At 43.2% G+C, this 19,161-nt stretch overlaps 1 protein-coding gene across 2 annotated transcripts in view; it reads right to left on the bottom strand.

The window, feature by feature from the left end:
- The window catches only part of RASGRF2 (Ras protein specific guanine nucleotide releasing factor 2), a 117,991-nt gene that overhangs the window by 9,414 nt on the left and 89,416 nt on the right, over positions 1 to 19,161 (bottom strand). For both annotated transcript variants that reach the window (XM_058826944.1, XM_058826945.1), the window contains exons 18-22: positions 17,367 to 17,473; positions 8,390 to 8,502; positions 2,397 to 2,457; positions 1,676 to 1,779; positions 568 to 652 (exon numbers count right to left, since the gene is read on the bottom strand). In XM_058826944.1, coding sequence (XP_058682927.1) covers positions 568 to 652; positions 1,676 to 1,779; positions 2,397 to 2,457; positions 8,390 to 8,502; positions 17,367 to 17,473 — 470 coding nt within the window. The remainder of the gene's footprint in view (positions 1 to 567; positions 653 to 1,675; positions 1,780 to 2,396; positions 2,458 to 8,389; positions 8,503 to 17,366; positions 17,474 to 19,161) is intronic.

Raw genomic sequence — 19,161 nt, 5'->3', positions numbered from 1 at the left:
TGACGTGATAGGGCTGTACTCGATCATCTTGTGGGTTTGTTCCAGCCCAGTGATTCTGTGAATTCTGTGATTCTGTGATTCAGAAACCCAGGGAAACGACATTGGAAACAGAGCTCAAGGCAGGGGAGGGGATGGGAACAGGAAAGAAGAGTTGGAGATGCAATGGGAAGGTCTCCAAGCCATCGGTGATAAACCTGGAAGTCTCCCAGTACAATTCAAGGAAAATGATAATGGAGAAAGATGTGTTTAGGAATACAAAGGCATGGAATTGGTGTTATATTTCTCTGGAGAAATTATAGTTTCTCCAGTAGGCTGAAAGGCACTGTGCAATGGTTTAAAATGTTCTGCTCTCTTAAATTGCCACTGAAATGCTGAGTACCAATTACTGGAAACGAGAATCTTCATCTGGTTTGATTTAAATGGTTCATTACAAAGAGGCTGCAGCATTTAGTCACTAATAGATAACACATTACATCACATTGCAACAAAACCCAGCATTTTTGATCCAGAGGTCAGAGACAGTCCATGGGGTTCCTAGAAAGCAAATCTGTATTTGAGTGTACTTACATCATTAAAGTGTTGACTAGTTTTCATAATATAGGGCGTTCTCTCATTTTTATCCACTTTCATCCAGCCCTGCCCAAGGAACTCTCTAGACATTAATGGGATAGAAAAAAAGCAAACAAAATCATAAATGCAGTACAGAGTCTGTCTGTAACCACAGCCTAAGCAGATTTCAGTGATACCTCAATTTGCTGGAAGCTAATAACGCAGCTTTACATTAATTCCAGCGTCTCACTATACCATTTCTAATGCTGTCTGAAATGGTAAATATTGTAAAGAAGATTTATTTTTCTCTTAATCCCCTCTGCCCCCATCACCCCATCCTAATTTACAGTGCTGTGACCCTATTTACACCACATTATCCTTTTATGTGTGCAAAGCCTTTGGTCAGGGGCTGAGTTGGGGTGTGGTGGCCACCCCAGCCTGGTGGTCCCTGTCCCCCCAGGGGACACTCAGTGCCAGGACTGTCCTCTGTGCCCTCTCCAGCACACAGCTGGTGCAGACAGGGAGGAGGATAACCTAGGGGTTGAAAGGCCCAAAGAGGCACCTCTGGTACCAAAAGGGTCAGCTAAGACTCAACATCTAAGCTAAGAATCAACATCTCAGTCTGGACAGCAAATCTGGGAAGAGAGAGGAGAAATATTCCTGACTGTTCTGCAAACTCTGAAAGACACATGAGTTATCACAGAGGCAGAAGCCTCCTACACCCTGAAAGTGTTTGAGACTCCTCCCTGGAGTTTGGACTCACATTCCGTGGTTCCTTCCCTGGGGACTGAGGGAAAGGATCTCAGTGTGTGCCCCAATAACCCCTGGACAGTAAGATCCATGGAATCCTCAGTTATATCACTTCTTCCCTTGCTGTAACATTATCAGGTACCCTTAACCTCACACTGTATACTCCTTCTAGTAGTTTCCTTTTTGTCCTTACTCCTGTGAGTATTGGCTCGTTTCAAGCCTTATGTCTGGCATTTCTGTGTCTATAAAATAAACAATTCCTTCTGCAATAGAGCAAATCAGCCATTGTTAGATAACTTGTGAAGGAGAGGGGGTTTTGGGGTGCTGGCCACCTCAGCAGAGCTCTGCAGAGGCCAGAGGAGGGGTCTGTGCTCACTCGTAGGGGATGCTGCGGAACACGACATGGTCCAGCAGGGTGATCTGCTCCGCCAGCTCCATGGCCGACAGCGTCTCGAAGCTCTCGGGCTTGGGGCAGTCTGGCTGCAAAAGCAAGGGCAACACTCAGGGCTCTCTCTGCATGCCACGGGCCACCAGCAGCCCCCTGGGGACCTCCCACACCACGGGGGGATCAACTTCCGCATAAGGAGAAATAAGGATTAACAGCACAAACACCCGGCTGGAAACCCATAAAGCAGGAACACACCACCAGCCCAGGAGCATGAGGGCAGCTTAATTAAACTCTGCACATTCTGCACCTCTGATTTCATATACAGTAATATCTCCCCCTTTTTTTTAAATCCTGAGATTTTACCCCAACACTAAAATTTTGATGTGTTCAGTTTTGATATGGGCTCCAAAATGTTACAATCTTCAAACTGAAATGGGCATTCCTGGAATAAAAGATCACTATATAATAATATATACATTATCTATAAAATAATATGTCTAATTTATTAATATATATTAGCATATAATATTTATTTATATATTTATTAATGTTTACAAATTTTTATATTATATATTTATTGACTCAAACATACAACATTTCTATAGGAATATTTACATACCCTATATCCTATATATTTAAACATCCTAAATTTATAGGAATATCTATAGGAATATTTATTATTTATGCTTAACTCTCAAGAGGAACTTACCATCTGGATGATATCTTCTATTTTCAAATGGTTGTCATCTTGATCGTCCTGAGAAAGAGTCCTGGAAAATAAAGTAACAGAAAATATTACATAAAATTATTATTATTATTATTATTATTATTATTATTATTATCATTATCATTATCATTATTATCATTATTATCATTATTATCATCATTATTATCATCATTATCATTATTATCCATTATTATCCATTATTATCCATTGTCATGGTAAAACCTTATCATAGATCAGCAAAATCTAAAATAAATCCTAAATCTGCAATTGAGGAAGTAAAGAAAAAAAAATAAATCTGCAACCTAAAAGGTCATGTCTTGCTCTCAGTAAAAGTGTACAAACTGTTGCAACATTAGAGACATGTAAGGTAAAATATTTCCATGGAGGTTTAAGACCTCTCAATTAATGAATCCTGGAAATTGTCCTGTTCAGTGTCCCACACTGAGCTCAGAGTGTGGAAATGGACAGCAAACTGCAGCTTTTCCTTGTAGCAAGGACATGATTTCCTTTCAGCAATAAAATGTGAATGAATGCTTCCAGTTCTGTTACAGAAAACCTGTGATTATCATGGTTATTTCAGAGTAATGGGTCAAAAATTAACTAGGCAGAAGTAAGCATTGATCAAACACCATCTTCCCTGATGTAGTGTATTGGCATACAATTACAAGGTCTTCCTCTTTCATGTGGAAATTACAGACACAAAGAAACCTTGAAAATGTTGGATTTATGTAAGAAAGGAGTGAGAAGATGTAGGGAGAAGGAACATAAGTAAGAGTGCGTTGCATACAAATCCTGCAAAAGAAAGGCCCTGTAAAATCTAATTTTTGATCAAAAATCAGGCCTGTATTTGTGAGAATCAGCCTGCATATATCAACCTGTTCTTGTGGAAATCAATTTCCACCTACAAGAAAAGGACTTGTACCCATGAGAAATGGTTCTATACCCACAAGACAAAAATGTAAACACCTTAGGGAAAAAAAGTCCTTAGCAGGAATGTCCACTAGCAACTGCTAATCAATGAACTGAGCAGCAACAGGTTACTAACCAATTAGAATTAAACAAAATGCTTTCAGAAACCATGTAAATACGAGCTGTGAACAATGTATTTGTTACATGAAGAAAAGTTGTCGTGTCCCTCTCGACTGCCACAAGAATGTGGAAGGAGCCACACGGACAGGACCTCAGACACCTCCTTCCCTTCATCTGCCGCCTTCCAAATCCTCACAGATCCCTTTTATTTTTACTTTTTTTCCCCCACAAGGGCTGGAAACACCTTGTGTCTGATGGGCAAGGAGTGCTCACCTCTGCAGGAGAACCCTAAGCTCCTTGCTGGGATAATGAGGAGCGCAGCCTCAGTCCCTGTAAATAGCCTGGCAATCTGTCCTGCAGAGCAGCTTATTTTGTGCTGCTCCTCATGCCTGGGGGCTGCAGGAGGTGTTGTTCACCCCATGGCAAGAGGTTTTAGAGGTTTTTTCCTGGCAATGGAAACCTCATGGGCCCTGTCCCTCTGCCCCAGACATTCCCACCAGTCTAGCAAAATCCACCATCCAAGTTACTTAAATATAACTTTATGTTAGGTCAGGTTCTCTCATTTGACACAGACATCCTTGTGCTTGTTTAATATGAAATAAAGTATGAAACATGGGATTCCTAGAAGGCTGAAAACGATTACACTTCCCCCCATACTCTCTACCATGACATCTCGTGTTTTATGTATACTTTCAAGGTGTCATTCTAAGCAGATGCTTTTCTCCTAGCACAGTGGTCTCATGAAATAAACCAAAACCAACTCTCCTTTTATCCATAACTATTCTACACTGAAATCTGCAGAGGGCAACAGGTCTGGAGCCTGGATAATGGTGCTTTTTGATGTCATCAACAGCAGATTCCACTTCAGCCCGTGCTGCTGTCAGCCTTGGGACACCCAGCTTCAGCAGAGGACTGGGGACACTCATGGGCTGCCAGCCCTGCCTGGACAGCTCCCACTGCACTCCCTGGGAGCTGGGAAGAAGCAGATCCTTGTGGAAACACTCACAAGAGACAGCAGAGGCACAGAGGGGCTCCCCTGAGCAGGGTCAGCCTCAGGGAGGACTGAGCTGTATCCTCAGAAGTGAAGAATGCATTCTTAGAATCACCAGTTAAGATTCTTTCTCTCTCACTATTCTTCATGCCTGAGCAGGCCAAATATTAAAAAAAAAAAAAATCTATTTGAAAATATTAGCACGTGACTTGGTCTTTCTTTTTGGTACATAAAGCATATAAAAATATTTAAAAGCTAGTGCAAGTTAGAGAGTCTGAAATGTGTTGTTTGGTGAGACCACACAAGGAAACAAAACTGTTCATCCATCCCATTTTGACATCTGCATATCCCTCAATTTCATGTATGTTTAGTCTAAAGAAGAAGGAGGAGCTGTTTCTTGAAGCAACCTGGTTTTCTCCAGATAGGATTATCTATCAAAGTTATTCACTGCTGTTCAGTCTGAATTTATACCTTCCTGCTTTGTTACCAATTAAATTTTATCTAGATTTCAGGGGTTAGTAAATAAGGCTGATAAAATCTCAAGCCAAATGTACACTGTGAAGTTTGCCTGGCTTTCAGAACAGATACCAAATCAAAAAAAGCTCTTTTACCCTGAAGAGAAACCCTGTCAGTGCACACAACAGAAATCCCATCATGCAAGAAATACCAGCTGCTTTGTTTGATGACTCAAGGCATGAAGCAGCTCAGCATCTCCCATCAACATTCTCCTTGTCATTCACATTCTAGGCAGAACCTTTCCCAGAGCTGACTGTGATGGATCTTAGGAACAAAAACCAACCTTTCCTGCTCCTCTGATCTCTGCTAACAAGGGGATGGGTTTTCCAAGGATGTGCATGCATGCAAAGGCTGGGGCAGTTTCTAAAAGGACATATTTTTACCCAATATCCTTCAGGGAGACATAGAAAATGGCAGTGCCAAGCCTCAGAAAGCAGGAACATTTTTTCATGAATGCTTGGAATTGAATTTTTGACAAGAAATGCTTGTCTTAAACCCATTCTGCATTTGTCAACCTTTCAGACTCAAGAGCAGACTACAAAAACTGAGAGGTGGGGAAGCTAAGGCCTACAGTGACAGCTGACAGGCAACCCAGAATTCTGATAGAATACATGTTTTAGACAAAATGCCTGCAGCAAGCACCTCTGCAGGACAACAAAATTTTATAGCACTCACTCAGCAAGTGGGTGGGTGACTGTTTTTATGAAGGGCACATCAACTGGATTACTCCTTCCCATTTTCAACCTGTCCCAGAGAAAGCTTTTGAATGAGACTTTCACCAAAACTTCCAGGTACGACAGATCTGCGCTTTCTTATGGAAAGCACGCTGTCAGAAATCTTCAAACAAATTGGTTTCTAACAACAAAAGCTCTTCAGCTGCAGGTAATTTGTGTTTCCCCTCCAAGCAGTGTTAGGTGGCAGTCTCAGTGCAGAGGGAAGGCAGGAGGGTGACATCTCTCCAAGGAGAACAAGCTGAGCAGCTTCTTTCCAAGCCAGCCCCTGGGGCAGGAGCTGAGAGAGGAGCAGGAAGCTGGCAGCACCTCTGCACATCTGCCAGAGGACACACCCTGGGGGTCTGCAGGACATCCAGGGGGATTCACAACAAGTCCCTGCCTGGGTCCTGTCCGTGGAGAAAGAGCCAGGATGCCTAAATTCAGAGGTTTTTGGTGGGGAGGATCTCCTCCCTGGCAGGGAGAGACTGTGGCAGGAGCGCTGCATTCCCTGCCTGCCCCCTGTGCTGAGGTTTGGTGCCTCAGGTACACACAGGCTGCCACCACAGGGCTCTTTGGCAATGCAAACCCTTCACAAGGGCCTTGGGGAAGGCTGAGGGAACTCAGGAAATCATTTTCTTCATTGCAGGCCGGCCGTCCACACTGAGAGCATGGTGTGCAGTCTGACAGAGGGTCCCCAGTGCGGTGCAGAAAAGAGAATGATGCTGTGGCAGGGACCCTGCAGGTCCAGGAGCTCCTCAGGGGAGCCTTGTCCTGAGGCTGAGCAGCTCTGGGTCAGCAGCAGCTGGTTCCTGCAGCCATCTCTGGAGACAAGAGACAGCCGGAGCACCCCAGCCTGGGGCAGGTTCAGCGCTTGGCACGACCTTCTGCAGCAGCCAGGGCACCACGGGGCAGAGAACAAACCCCACACCCTCCTCTGCACCACACAGCACTGGTGTTTTCCTGGAAATGCTGTGTTTTCCTGGAAATGCAGGAAAAGCTGTGTTCCCGCAGCCCTGGGCACCTCTGGGTTTGCTCAGGTGTGCACAGCTCACCTCTGCTGGTCTCTCACCCTCCACAACACCAGCTCCAGAGCTGTTCCAGGATGCTCTGCCAGGTTAAACCCCCTGGCAGGAGCCACCCCCCATTTCATATTCTGATTATTGCCAAGTTGGGCAGCTGGTTCTGCCCCTGAATGCACCCCCAGGCTGAGGAGCTGCACCCTGGGTGCCCCAGGACTGAGTGCTCACAGCCTCCACGGGACCCTGCTCCCACCAGCAAGCCCATCAGGGCTTTTTTAAAGCTTATAAATAAAAAAAAAGCTATTTTAAGAATGTGCAATAAAAATTAAGGACTGTGGAAGAGCAAGGGAATGTGCCAGCTTCACAATATATCGCAGTATCACAAATAAAGTTACACACAAACAGCTGCAAATTAATAGCCTGTAATGCCCTTTACTTCTGTAATATTATATTAATATTAAATAAAATATATTAATTATGTCCTGTAATTCCTTACTCTCTTGCTGAGAGCCTGTGTCTCCACAGTGCCTTGTTAAACTCTGGAAATCACTCCTAATTACCAGACATTTCCCCAAAATGTCACCCTTTCCTTTCCAGTGAAAGGGTGAGGAATTGGATTGAAATTTACTTCACAAGGAAGCAGGAGTGAAATATTTCACATCAAGTTGTCCAGCATCCATGTCTGTTTAGCAGCATTGCTAAACAGTCTTGAAAAGCAATAAAGGAGTTTTTAGCCAAGGATAAAAGGAAAAACTCTTTTTCCATTTTTTTAATCCTTTGCAAAAAACAAAACAAAAACAAACAAAAAAACCCCAAAACAAACCAGAAACCAAAATTTCAAAGAATGGTCAAAAATTCAGTCTGAATTTCTGGAAAATGTGGAAAAAAGGAAATTTCTGATGAACATATAATGATACAAATGGTGGATCAGACAGTGTGCTCAGGCACATCATTTCTAGGAGGGGAGAGAACACAAACAATAACAACCATTTCCTAGAACAGCAGTAAAAGGATGCAAATGGAGACAATTAATCATTTACACTATGTTTACACATGGTATTATTAAAAGGAGGATCATTTTTGTTTATGTAAGAGGAAAAGGTGCTTTTAATAAGAACTTATCTGTGTTTCTCATCTTTAGTTTGGTATTTGTCCTCACAAGTGAATTTTTCAGCCATTTTTTTTCATAAATCTGTTGGAAACCTGTCAAATGGTCTTAGAAAATTCAGGCATACTCTATTTGTTGCACATGTAATGGTTTACCTGCAGAATACTTTCATAAATGTTAACAAAACACACTGTAGATTTATCTGTATATTCCATGATGTTTTATTTTATTCACTAGCCTGTAAATGTCTCAACTAATTTATTTATTTGCTTAGTCTTCAAATGTTTACTGCTCCTCAAGATTGCAGAATAATGTACTTGAAGATCAGTGGCTATAAAATATTGACATTTTGTAGACAGATCTGTTCTCACTCATACTTGAGGGCTGAACTCGTGGCTGTCAGCTGTTCTGCAGCAAAGCTTTCCAATACAGGTATTTTTATGAATGAAACAGGCTCTGTTTTATGGCTCATAAAACACTTAGTGATCCTTCAAAATTAAATCCTCTGGAGGAAAACCCAGCCCTGTGAATTCCTGGATACAGAGTGTGTGTCACTCTGTGCTGCAGTTAACAGGTGAAATAATCAGAAATGCATTTACCTCAGTATGTTTGCAGTAGCTTTCCTTTCTTGTGGCAGAAGGTCAGGGTCTCTCAAAACTTCCTCCAGCAAATTTAACACGTTCATTTTCAGCTCGTTGTTCAGCTCAAAATCCTGAAAAGGAAAGAAGTTTTACTACTTTTAGTCCTAACAGTTTTGATCAAACAACTGGAAGGATATACTCTAATGGGTTTGCCCCCTTTTTATTTTTTTTTCCCAATTAGGTTTGAGGGTTTTTTTCCTACTACTATGTTTGAAAATCTTTATAGAAAGCTGTGGTAGCGAAACTGGCCACAAAAGTAGGATGTCCCAAAGGCTGGGATTTTTCTCCTTTTTGACCTTTTCCCTCTGAGTGGAGATGGGATGATCAGGTGATTCCTTTTGGGAATCATCACCTGCATCTGGCCAAGACCCACAGCATCCTCTCTGTCCTCTGTGTTTAATTGCAGCAGTAAGGCAGGATCCTTGGCTTCCCACCACTGCTTTCTGGAGTTTCTCTGCTCTTCTGCCTCCCCTCTGGTGTTTTCCATCTCCTGCCCACCCTGTTGGAAGGGACTGCTTTTTGTGGAGTGCCCAAACTAATGAGTTCACTACACAAGCTGGCCCTGCACTCAAGAGCTGCAGCATTTTAATTTCCTCTGGGGCAGGCTGATAGCTGACACAGACACCTGACTCCAAATTCTGCACTCAGAGGAGTCACGAGAGGAGAGTTTTGGGCACTCTTCAACCACGGAATGTTCAAGCTCTGAGGTGGGAGCTTACAGGCAAGCCTCGGGGCAGACTCCAGAAATTCTTGTACTGGGCTCAAAGCTAGCATCTCGATGGGAAAGCTAAAAACCCTTGAGGTGCAGCACAGATCCTCCCCAAAAACCCACGGGTACCTGCAGGCTGGACCAGGTGTGTGCAGCTCCCTCCCGTCCCATGGCAACGGGAGGCACGACATTACTGAAAATGGGGAATATTTGGCACCTGGGCCCAGGAGCATCGTGTTTCATTCCCAAAGAACCCCCCTGTGGAGAGGGGCTCTGGAGATGTGTGTGCCAGCCCAGGTGAGCCCAGCCCAGGGAGCATCACAGCACTCCCACCCTTTGCTGCTCCAGAGTCTCCTCACCTGGGCCTCAGCTAATTAATACCCTGGGACCAATCAATATCTGTGTCTCGTTTTTCTGGAGGTGTTTATCTGTATTTTAGGGTGCTGAGGAATAGGAAGCTGCAGCATTAAGCTTTGGATGGGGGTGTCAAACATTCAGCTCGAGGCCAAGTGAAAATTATTTCCTGGCACCACATTCAGTTTTCTAAAACACATTTTGCACAGCCACACTCTGAAATGCCTCCCTTGGGACCTGTTGTAAGGAAAGACAAGAGAACCTTTTCATATTTTTGGGGTGTGGAAATGGGGCTAATGAGAGAAAACACGAGGAACATAACTAAACTACCTGACAGCACTCTGGTGATTTCAGAAAGACAATAATTCGGAATATAAAACTATCAAAGCTCAGTTAAAGGAGCAACCTTGAGTCTGCACGAGCCTAAGCAGAAGTGTAATTACTGCCAGAGTTTGTCCTGTATCTCGGATTTAAATGGTGAGAGAGGATGAGTGTCTCTGTGACCTGTGCCAAAAAAATATCCCAAATGGGCAGAAGAGGTGTCCAGAGGTGACACCCCTCATCCTCACTTGGGTTAAAACCCTCAGGTCACACCATCAGCTCAGGATTGCAGCTCCAAGCACAGCTTTCAAACCACAACTGGCTGATTCTCCTCATTACAAGGTATTTTCTCTCATAATGTCTCGTTTTACTGAAAAAAAAACCTATGAGCAACAAAATCTAGAATTTTAAATGTCCTTTCATTTGCAAACAGGATGGGAAAGCCTCACCTGTAATTATCAGATTCAGCCAAACCAAAGCATTTCCAGTTTCTGTGTGTTTACATGCTAATTCTTATAACAATGAGAATTAATAATTTGCTCATTAACACTGAAACTTGTTTTACTGAGTAATCTCCATAAGATAATAGTGCTAGAATTGCTGGGGAAACTGAAAATGATGATTTTCTTTTTTAAAGCAATGTCTTCTGTTTTTCATAATCTGATAAGGAAAAAAAAAAACATGAAAAAAGGTGGGAATCAGAAGAAAAATGAAGAACTAATCTCTTTTTCTAGTAAAGGTCATTATCTAAGTGGTACTGAGATTCCAGAGTGATGAGCAATATATAAGAAAAAAAAATTAATAGGAAAAATACTGCATTTAAACATGTACATGTACTTAACTTTTGTGGAGAAAGGCTGACATAAGAATGATACAAACACCAAAACACTTAGCAACCAATTCTAAGTATCATTTAAAAATAACTAAATAACTCTAAATACATGCAGATTATCTGTATTATGGGTGTCACATATGAATATTTATCTGTTTGTGCTATTGGACACTTAGATCCACAGGTAGCTATTTATGTCCCTAGATATATGTGTATCACAGCTCTCTACATAATTTTGCACCGTTTTTTTTTTTGACTTCTAGTTCTAATTTACATATCAGAGAAGGAATACAGTTGGTCTGACAAGAATCCTCCAATTTTCCAGCAGGCAGATTTCAATCTGACAGTGGTTCAGCCCTCCATGAGAGGGTCATGTACCTCTAATAGATTTTAGAGTCTACAGCAGCCTAAAGACCTGTGGGTGTTACTCAGATTTGGAATCACTGGCCAGAAGAGAAGAGAGTGCAGCAGGGGCAGCAGAAATAAAGGGGAAAACCCCTCACCATTCCAGGATGCCTTTTAAAACTAAAAACAGCAGATTTACTGTTGGTGGTTCATACAGAGAATGCATTTTCAGTATTTGACATGAGCTCAGTGAATCCCAGAAGCTTTTCCTCTCTCCTTTCTTCAAATGTTCCTCAGGGGGAGGAAACGTTCTGTGTCTGAACAATGTGGGCAACACTGAATAATCCAGACAAGTGAAATGGAGCTAAAACATGGGAATGTGATTAATGTTGGGGTAGACCAGTGAGGAGAGCTACAAAATGACAGGAGGGAAGAAAGAGGCAGGAGGGGAGAGAGATCTACTGGAAGAGTCTTTGCAAGGAATTTGGAATATTTTTAAGTAGATAGAGATTGCCTTGCAATTTTCATGTATCTGTTCTCATGCCAAAAAGAAAGCAGGTAATTATTTATTTTGGTGGCAGCAGATGAGTGAGTCTTAATCTTGTGCACAGCAGATCAAACACTATCAGAGCTAAGTGAGGCTGCAGTCCTCTACCACAGTATTTCATTTAGAAGCATAAAAACACACTTCACCTGCCACACACAACCGTGTTGAGAAAAACCTGTGTATATTCACGTTGACACAGGTGGAAGGCAGAGATAAATGGAATTATAACTGGATTTCCAGAAAACTCATTCCTGAGCTTGAAATAAGCCTGGCTCACTTCAGGAAACAAGCTGTTTCAGGGCAGGGGCCACAGGTCCTAGGGGTCAATTTGCAAAGTAGTCAAAATGCAGTGTATCTTGCTAAGTGTGGCTTAATTGTGTTCATAGTTCTACAATTAACTTAGTATAAACTCACCAGATATCTTAATGATTCCTTTATACCGTTTAATATGAGCTAAGTGGTGCTCAAATAAAGGGTTCTCTATCCAATTTTTTATTCGAGTGAAATGGAAATAAATGGAATTGGCCAGTTCATGTGAGCTGACAGTATTTTTAACTAGCTGAAATCATCTTTTCTTAGACAACCCTCTGTCTGCAGGTGTTCTCCCCAGTCCCCAGGGGCTGTCAGTACGTGCCTGTGGCACTGCTCCTGCTGGAAGCCCACCACAGCTCCTGGGGATGGCCAAGAGCACCAGCTGCATGGGGAAATGTCACAGCTGGGGCTGGGCAGGCACACACCACCACCTGTGTTCTCCAAACTGAAGCCCTGTGGTCTCTCCATGACCCATGGACACTGTCCAGGGGGCTGTGAGGGAACTGTTCCAGCTGGGATCTCGAGGGAAGGCGGTGGGAGCCAGCCCAGCAGCCACGGGGAGCAGGGAGGGCAGGAGAGGCCAGATGTGAGAGCTTCCCCTCGGACACTGCTAAATAAAACAGGGCTGCCACACTCTCTGCCCCTCTGTGTTGGAGTCTGAGATACAGAGTGTGTGCCCTTGTTTCTAATACTTAGTTCTAGGATCCAAAGAAACACTGAAATTCATATAATATGAAATTCATGAGCATGTTTTCATGGTGATACATGAAAACAAATGTTAACGTTAGATAGAAAAAGTGTAAGTGTGTAGATTAGAAAGTTTCTTAAATCACTGGTTGAAAAAGTTAGTTTAGAGAACAGGAGACAAGATGGAGGATTTAGGGTGTTGTCTCTTGTCCTTCTTCTTCTTCATGTTCTTCTCCTAGGGGCTTTTGGGTAGTAGTAAGGGATTGGGTAAAAAATGCCGCAGTGCAGCACACAGGTGTTGGGTCACTGGGTCACTAAGAAAAATAATTGAGTTGGCATCTGTTAATTGGGTGAATGGACATATAAAAGACCTTGAAGAAGATCTTTGTTAGCCATTTTACCCTTTTCTATCATAGTGCACATAGCTCCTTGTACCTTGAAATACTGATAAGAAAAGAATAAACAACTGAGACCGAACGAGAGAAAACTGCCTCCCTCTCATCAATCTTCAGTTCAAAGGGAAAAAGAACCCAAATCCAAAAGTCCCTAACGAGACACCTCTGGCCTTCCTGTTCTTCCACCTCTGCAGCAGCCAGTGGCAGTTTCACCCTCCTGAGCCCTTGCTGTCCCCACCAAGGCTCCTGCTCCCACTGATGCTCTGCCTCGTCAGCTGTGTGCTCCCTGCTCTCAGCAGAGTCCTGCCCTGCTCCTCTCAGTCCCACTGCAAAAAACAAAATGTAAACACGAGCATCCTGCTGTGATTGGGGTAAAACAAAAAAAAAAAGCTCTGCTGGGTTGCTGGTGTCTGAGTGAAAAAAGATAAACAGAGGAGAATAAATAAATAAATACTAAAAAGAACAGAAATGTAAACAAAACAATCTGGAATACCTGAAGCTGCCTTTCATGCTGGTTTTGGCTGATGAGCAGCACAGGTTTGGCTGGTCTTGGTCAGGGTGGTTAAACACAGGGGAGTGTGTGTCACCTCACCTGGGGATGGCTTGTTCCCAAACTTTTATCTGTGCCTTGACAGCTTCTCAGGACATTCACTGTGCCCTCCACAAAGGGCTGCAGATCTGGCACTACCATGGGTACGTCTGCTTGAAATTTAAGTGAGGCTTCGACAGTGTGTGCCCCAAGTTTTCAGAGCAATTAATTCTTTTTAAAGAATTGTTTAGCGTGATTTCAAGATTAAAAAAAAACAAAACAAAACACTTTATGAAAATCCATCCTCACTGAACAGGCTGATTCATTAATTTTAATGATTCTGTTTTCTGCTCATGGACAATTATACATATTAAATGCTGTCCATGCTTAGATAAATTTAAAAAAATGAATAAATAAAAATAGAGCAAAGCTAAACCATCCCCAAGTGTGGTTTTGACACAGCTGCAAGACAGTGGAAGCTAATTTATTCCACAGCACAGCACAGAACTTCCACACCAAAGCCAAGGATTTTCTAGAGCAAAGTGAGCAAACACAAGGCCCTGGACTGTTTTTTTGGATAGCTGCTGCATGCCTGGGTTCATGACCCATGCTGTCACACGCTGCAGAGCAGCAGGCTGAGCCAGCCCATGGGCTCCAGGGCCAGGCAGGGTGGGATGATGCATGCCAGAGCCCTGGAACAGGTGTCTGTGTGTGAAAGTCTTGCACAGGGCATCAGGACAACAATTTAGGCACTGGTGAGTCAGGGAGCACCAGGACAGAGCTGGTTGTGCTGCGGAATTGTTCACAGAGAAACAGAGACACTCTTTACACATCGACTGACTCTGATTCTCTCTGCAACCAGTGGTGAGGAAATGGTGTTCTGCCAAAAGAAAAGGGGGTGTGGTTGGTCACCTTTAGTTGTGGTGTGGGCTGTTGGTAGCCACAAAGATCTCGGGACACTGCAAGGAGTCTCTGGACAGAGAGAAACTGCTCTTTGTGCCGCAATTGCTCTTTTTCGCAGCAAAACCAAATTTAAAGCCAGGTAGATGGAAAACAATACCAAAATTTCACATTTATCTCTGCAAACATCCACTTATTTTCACTTATTTTGTAAGCTGGGGGGTTTTCCTTTGTTTGGGGTTTTTTCAGAATGAAACCTGACCTTTCTTTTGAGAGTCAAACCTGCTCTTGGCTGCTCATGATGAAGGATGTCTCAACCAAGGTTGCTGAGTATCCAGAGAACAATGCCAATACCTTAAAACGTGTTTCTACATACATATTTTTGGCAGGTCTGTTGTTCTTAAAGAAACTCAATGCTTTTTGTCATTTTGGAAACTGAATTTCCTCACCAGACACTGGTGGCCCAGGATGTGCAGTTTGTGTTGCTACTGTAAAATAAGCTTGGAGCTACCGCTCTCCCAGGACTCCACATCTTTACTGCCAATGTTTCACATTCCTTGGCCACATAGTAATTCTTCACTAGTCCTCCTGAAAGGTGTCCTGTCCCATATTTTTTGGCAGCAGCTAGTCAGTCTTTTCTGGTTTGCTCAGGCCTGTCCTTTCTCTCTTCCTAGCCTCACAAGCAAACGACACAAGAAGCTGATTTTATGCTCTGCTGCTATAGCATTTCTTACTTTCCATGCCAAAGCCCTTGCATTTTAAATTATTTGCTATATTGGAAGAACAAGGTATTAGAAGAGCTAAAGAATTAAAATCTGACACCTTTGCCATGGGAAAAACAAATGGCATTGAGAGACAAGGGACTGCAGGTGAAAAAAGCTGTGCCTTTCAAAGCTTCCACTTCGAAAATGCAAAGTGAACTATTATTTGTTATCTTTGTCCTCTTCATATTATTATTGGAATTTTTACAATACCAACTGTAAAAATTATGCAAAAGCAACTGCAAAAGAATTCTGTGAAACTACTTGTAGAAATTTCCTAATGTAGATAAAAGTTTCCCCATTCCCACAATCACATAATTTTTAATTAGCATAGAGGATCAACTCATGCCATAGAAGATATGCAATATGAACTGGAACACAATAAGCACCTAGAGTAACACAAAACCGTAATAACAGCCTGCTGCCACTTCTGTTACAGCTCAATGTTTGCTTGACTCTGAGTTTAATTTAACAGGGAGCCAAAACTTGGTGTACATAGGCTGCTCCCAGTAACCTGAAATGATTAATCACTCCTGTGATACCAAGAGAGATTTGAGTAATCTCTTCTGGGCTGTTCAGCTTTCCAGACAAACCAATTTTCCCACTTACATCTCTTACTGAGTTAATTCTCTAGCAAACTTAGCCTCTGTGAAAATTAAACCCTTTACATGGGAGAAAGGGAATTGATTTCCCGTAAGAGAGTTTGACATTGCTGCAGTTAGCTTTTGAGATGAAGTATCCTTTATTAGCAGCATGAAGTGACAAAGCAGTCTGTATGTGCTGTGAAGCACCAGCTGCACAAAATCCTTCCTTCCTTCCTTCCTTCCTTCCTTCCTTCCTTCCTTCCTTCCTTCCTTCCTTCCTTCCTTCCTTCCTTCCTTCCTTCCTTCCTTCCTTCCTTCCTTCCTTCCTTCCTTCCTTCCTTCCTTCCTTCCTTCCTTCCTTCCTTCCTTCCTTCCTTCCTTCCTTCCTTCCTTCCTCTCCTTCCTCTCCTTCCTTCCTTCCTTCCTTCCTTCCTTCCTTCCTTCCTTCCTTCCTTCCTTCCTTCCTTCCTTCCTTCCTTCCTTCCTTCCTTCCTTCCTTCCTTCCTTCCTTCCTTCCTTCCTTCCTTCCTTCCTTCCTTCCTTCCTTCCTTCCTTCCTTCCTTCCTTCCTTCCTTCCTTCCTTCCTTCCTTCCTTCCTTCCTTCCTTCCTTCCTTCCTTCCTTCCTTCCTTCCTTCCTTCCTTCCTTCCTTCCTTCCTTCCTTCCTTCCTTCCTTCCTTCCTTCCTTCCTTCCTTCCTTCCTTCCTTCCTTCCTTCCTTCCTTCCTTCCTTCCTTCCTTCCTTCCTTCCTTCCTTCCTTCCTTCCTTCCTTCCTTCCTTCCTTCCTTCCTTCCTTCCTTCCTTCCTTCCTTCCTTCCTTCCTCTCCTTCCTTCCTTCCTCTCCTTCCTTCCTCTCCTTCCTTCCTCTCCTTCCTTCCTCTCCTTCCTTCCTCTCCTTCCTTCCTTCCTCTCCTTCCTTCCTCTCCTTCCTTCCTCTCCTTCCTTCCTTCCTCTCCTTCCTTCCTTCCTCTCCTTCCTTCCTTCCTCTCCTTCCTTCCTTCCTCTTCTTCCTTCCGCCACTTCCTTCCTCTCCTTCCTCTTTTTCCTCTCCTTCCTCTCCTTCCTCTCTCTCCTCCCTGCCTTTCCCCTTCCCTTCCCTTCCCTTCCCTTCCCTTCCCTTCCCTTCCCTTCCCTTCCCTTCCCTTCCCTTCCCTTCCCTTCCCTTCCCTTCCCTTCCCTTCCCTTCCCTTCCCTTCCCTTCCCTTCCCTTCCCTTCCCTTCCCTTCCCTTCCCTTCCCTTCCCTTCCCTTCCCTTCCCTTCCCTTCCCTTCCCTTCCCTTCCCTTCCCTTCCCTTCCCTTCCCTTCCCTTCCCTTCCCTTCCCATCCTTCCCATTTCCCATTTCCCATTTCCCATTTCCCATTTCCCATTCTCCTCTGCACCACACCACATTCTCCCAGCACATTTCCCACCTGTCACCTCCCACAGAACACTTTTCTCCCCTGGTGTTTCTGTCCCTCCCTGTCCTTCCAGCGGGGTTTTGGCACCGGGAGCCAGCTCCGCGGTGCTGGCGGGCCCCTGGGCGGGTTTGCCGGGCACGTTTCCCCCCAAATGAAGACACCACAAAAGGTGTGTGTGTGAACCCAAATGAAGACACCAGAAAAGGTGTGTGTGTGTGAACAGAAGTGCTGTGACCCGGGCAGTGCAGGTATCACGGGTACCTGCGAGTGTTTGGAGACCCAGTGTCGCAGCACGTTGAGCACGCGGTTGGTGGCGGCTCTGCGGATGATGAACTCCTTGTCGCACGTGCGCTCCGAGTTGTTGAACCCTGGAAAACACAAACACATCCTCACTGGAGCCAGGGGGGAAAATCCAGGAAGAGACAAAAATTTAAGAACTGAGGCACAGTAGAGGTGGCCAGGCTTACAGGATATTTCTGTGCAATAAAAGGAAAGGCGCCCAACTGACAGTGAAATAGGAATGTCTAGACCAAAGAAATTCTGCAGCATCAGAGTAACACAGCCTTGTCCATCACAACACAGACACCTCCTGGGGTCAGCACTCAGCTCTAGAAAGGTGAAGAGTAATTGCCTGTGCAATTAAATTTCAAGGCCTCCCTTTGACATGGAAGAAATAAAATAAAGTTAATTTAAAAAAACCTGAAAAGGAGGAAGGATTATTTTTTTTTTCTTCCCCAGTATGGAAGAAATTTTTGGCAAGGAAAAGGACCAGACCAAAGCTAGGCCTGCAATCAAGCAGATTTGAAAATTCAGTATGGTTTAGAAAAGGGGAACAGGAAAATTTCAGAACCAGTAAAGAACAAGGGGAGGAGAATAGTTTAACACAGAGGAAAAAAAGGTCAGCTCAAGAAACCTTCCTTCACAAGAACAGTATTGTGCAGGCTCTACTGATCAACACTTCAAATGAGTTGTTTGGGCTTTTTTACCACTGGGATGACAAGAAATAGGAAGATATATAGAAAACACATTTCTGCCTGAAAACTAAGATTTTTCCAGATGCAGCATTTCCCCACTCATCTTTTATAGACTTTTTTTTTTTTTGGTCAGCGATATTTACTTCTAAATAAATGGTTTTATAACAAACAAGAGATTTTCTCCTTGCATTCATAGTACTGCTTCTCTTTTCATTCTGCTGTAGCTTCATCAAAAATAAAATCCATATGCTAAAATGATGATTAAATTATTATCTTAATAATAATGAAATCACTACACTAAATCCCCGAGCGTCTTTTTAAAAATGGTAACTCTGAGAATAGACTTGAGAAGCTTGCATTTTTCTAAATTTCTGTCAGATTTGCTCCTGCACTGTGTTCTTCTCCATTCCACTCTGTGCAGAGTCCAGAACAGCTGGGAACACCCTCCCATGTGACCAGTACTTCACTTTTTTTTCGGCATAAAAGCTGCTCGAAAGCCCATGTTTTATTATAAATAGCACAGGCAGATTAAACTTCTATTTATTCTGTGATAAACCCATTGGAGGGTTTTCGAGGCCTGTATTAGTTTTGCTCTATTCCTACAACAGACAATCCAGAAAGTCCAAATTGCTGCTCTGTATTTTTGTCAGGATAAGCAAGACAGGAAGTGTTTAACTGCAGCCTCACATCTTTTACTGCAGGTTGGACCCCAACCCCCAGATGTATTTTCTATCTACACTTACATTTCATGGGCATTTTTAAACGATGGCATATTACACTGTGGATGGCATCTAAGATTCAACATCAAAGAAAGTTTAATATTGAAGCACTTAAAGAGGTTTCGTTTGCCCATAAAGAGAAAAATAAAGAAAATCTCTGAGGCTTTTCTCAGCAAAAGGTAACACAGGCAACGTTTTGTGTGTTAATTTTCTACGCCTTTCACAGTTAACCTATTGCAGAAGCAATTAGGAACAGACATTATAAACTGTTCAATTAGCCACTTAATTGCAGCAATGAAAGTCACAATGAAAATTATATATTAAGGCAGCAAAGTCTTTACCAAGGTAACATTAAGGAAAAGA

The sequence above is a fragment of the Poecile atricapillus genome, chromosome Z, assembly GCF_030490865.1.
Source record: "Poecile atricapillus isolate bPoeAtr1 chromosome Z, bPoeAtr1.hap1, whole genome shotgun sequence".
Lineage (NCBI taxonomy): Eukaryota > Metazoa > Chordata > Aves > Passeriformes > Paridae > Poecile > Poecile atricapillus.
Note: the sequence above shows the minus strand (reverse complement) of the source record. Positions and strands in the feature narration are given on the sequence as shown.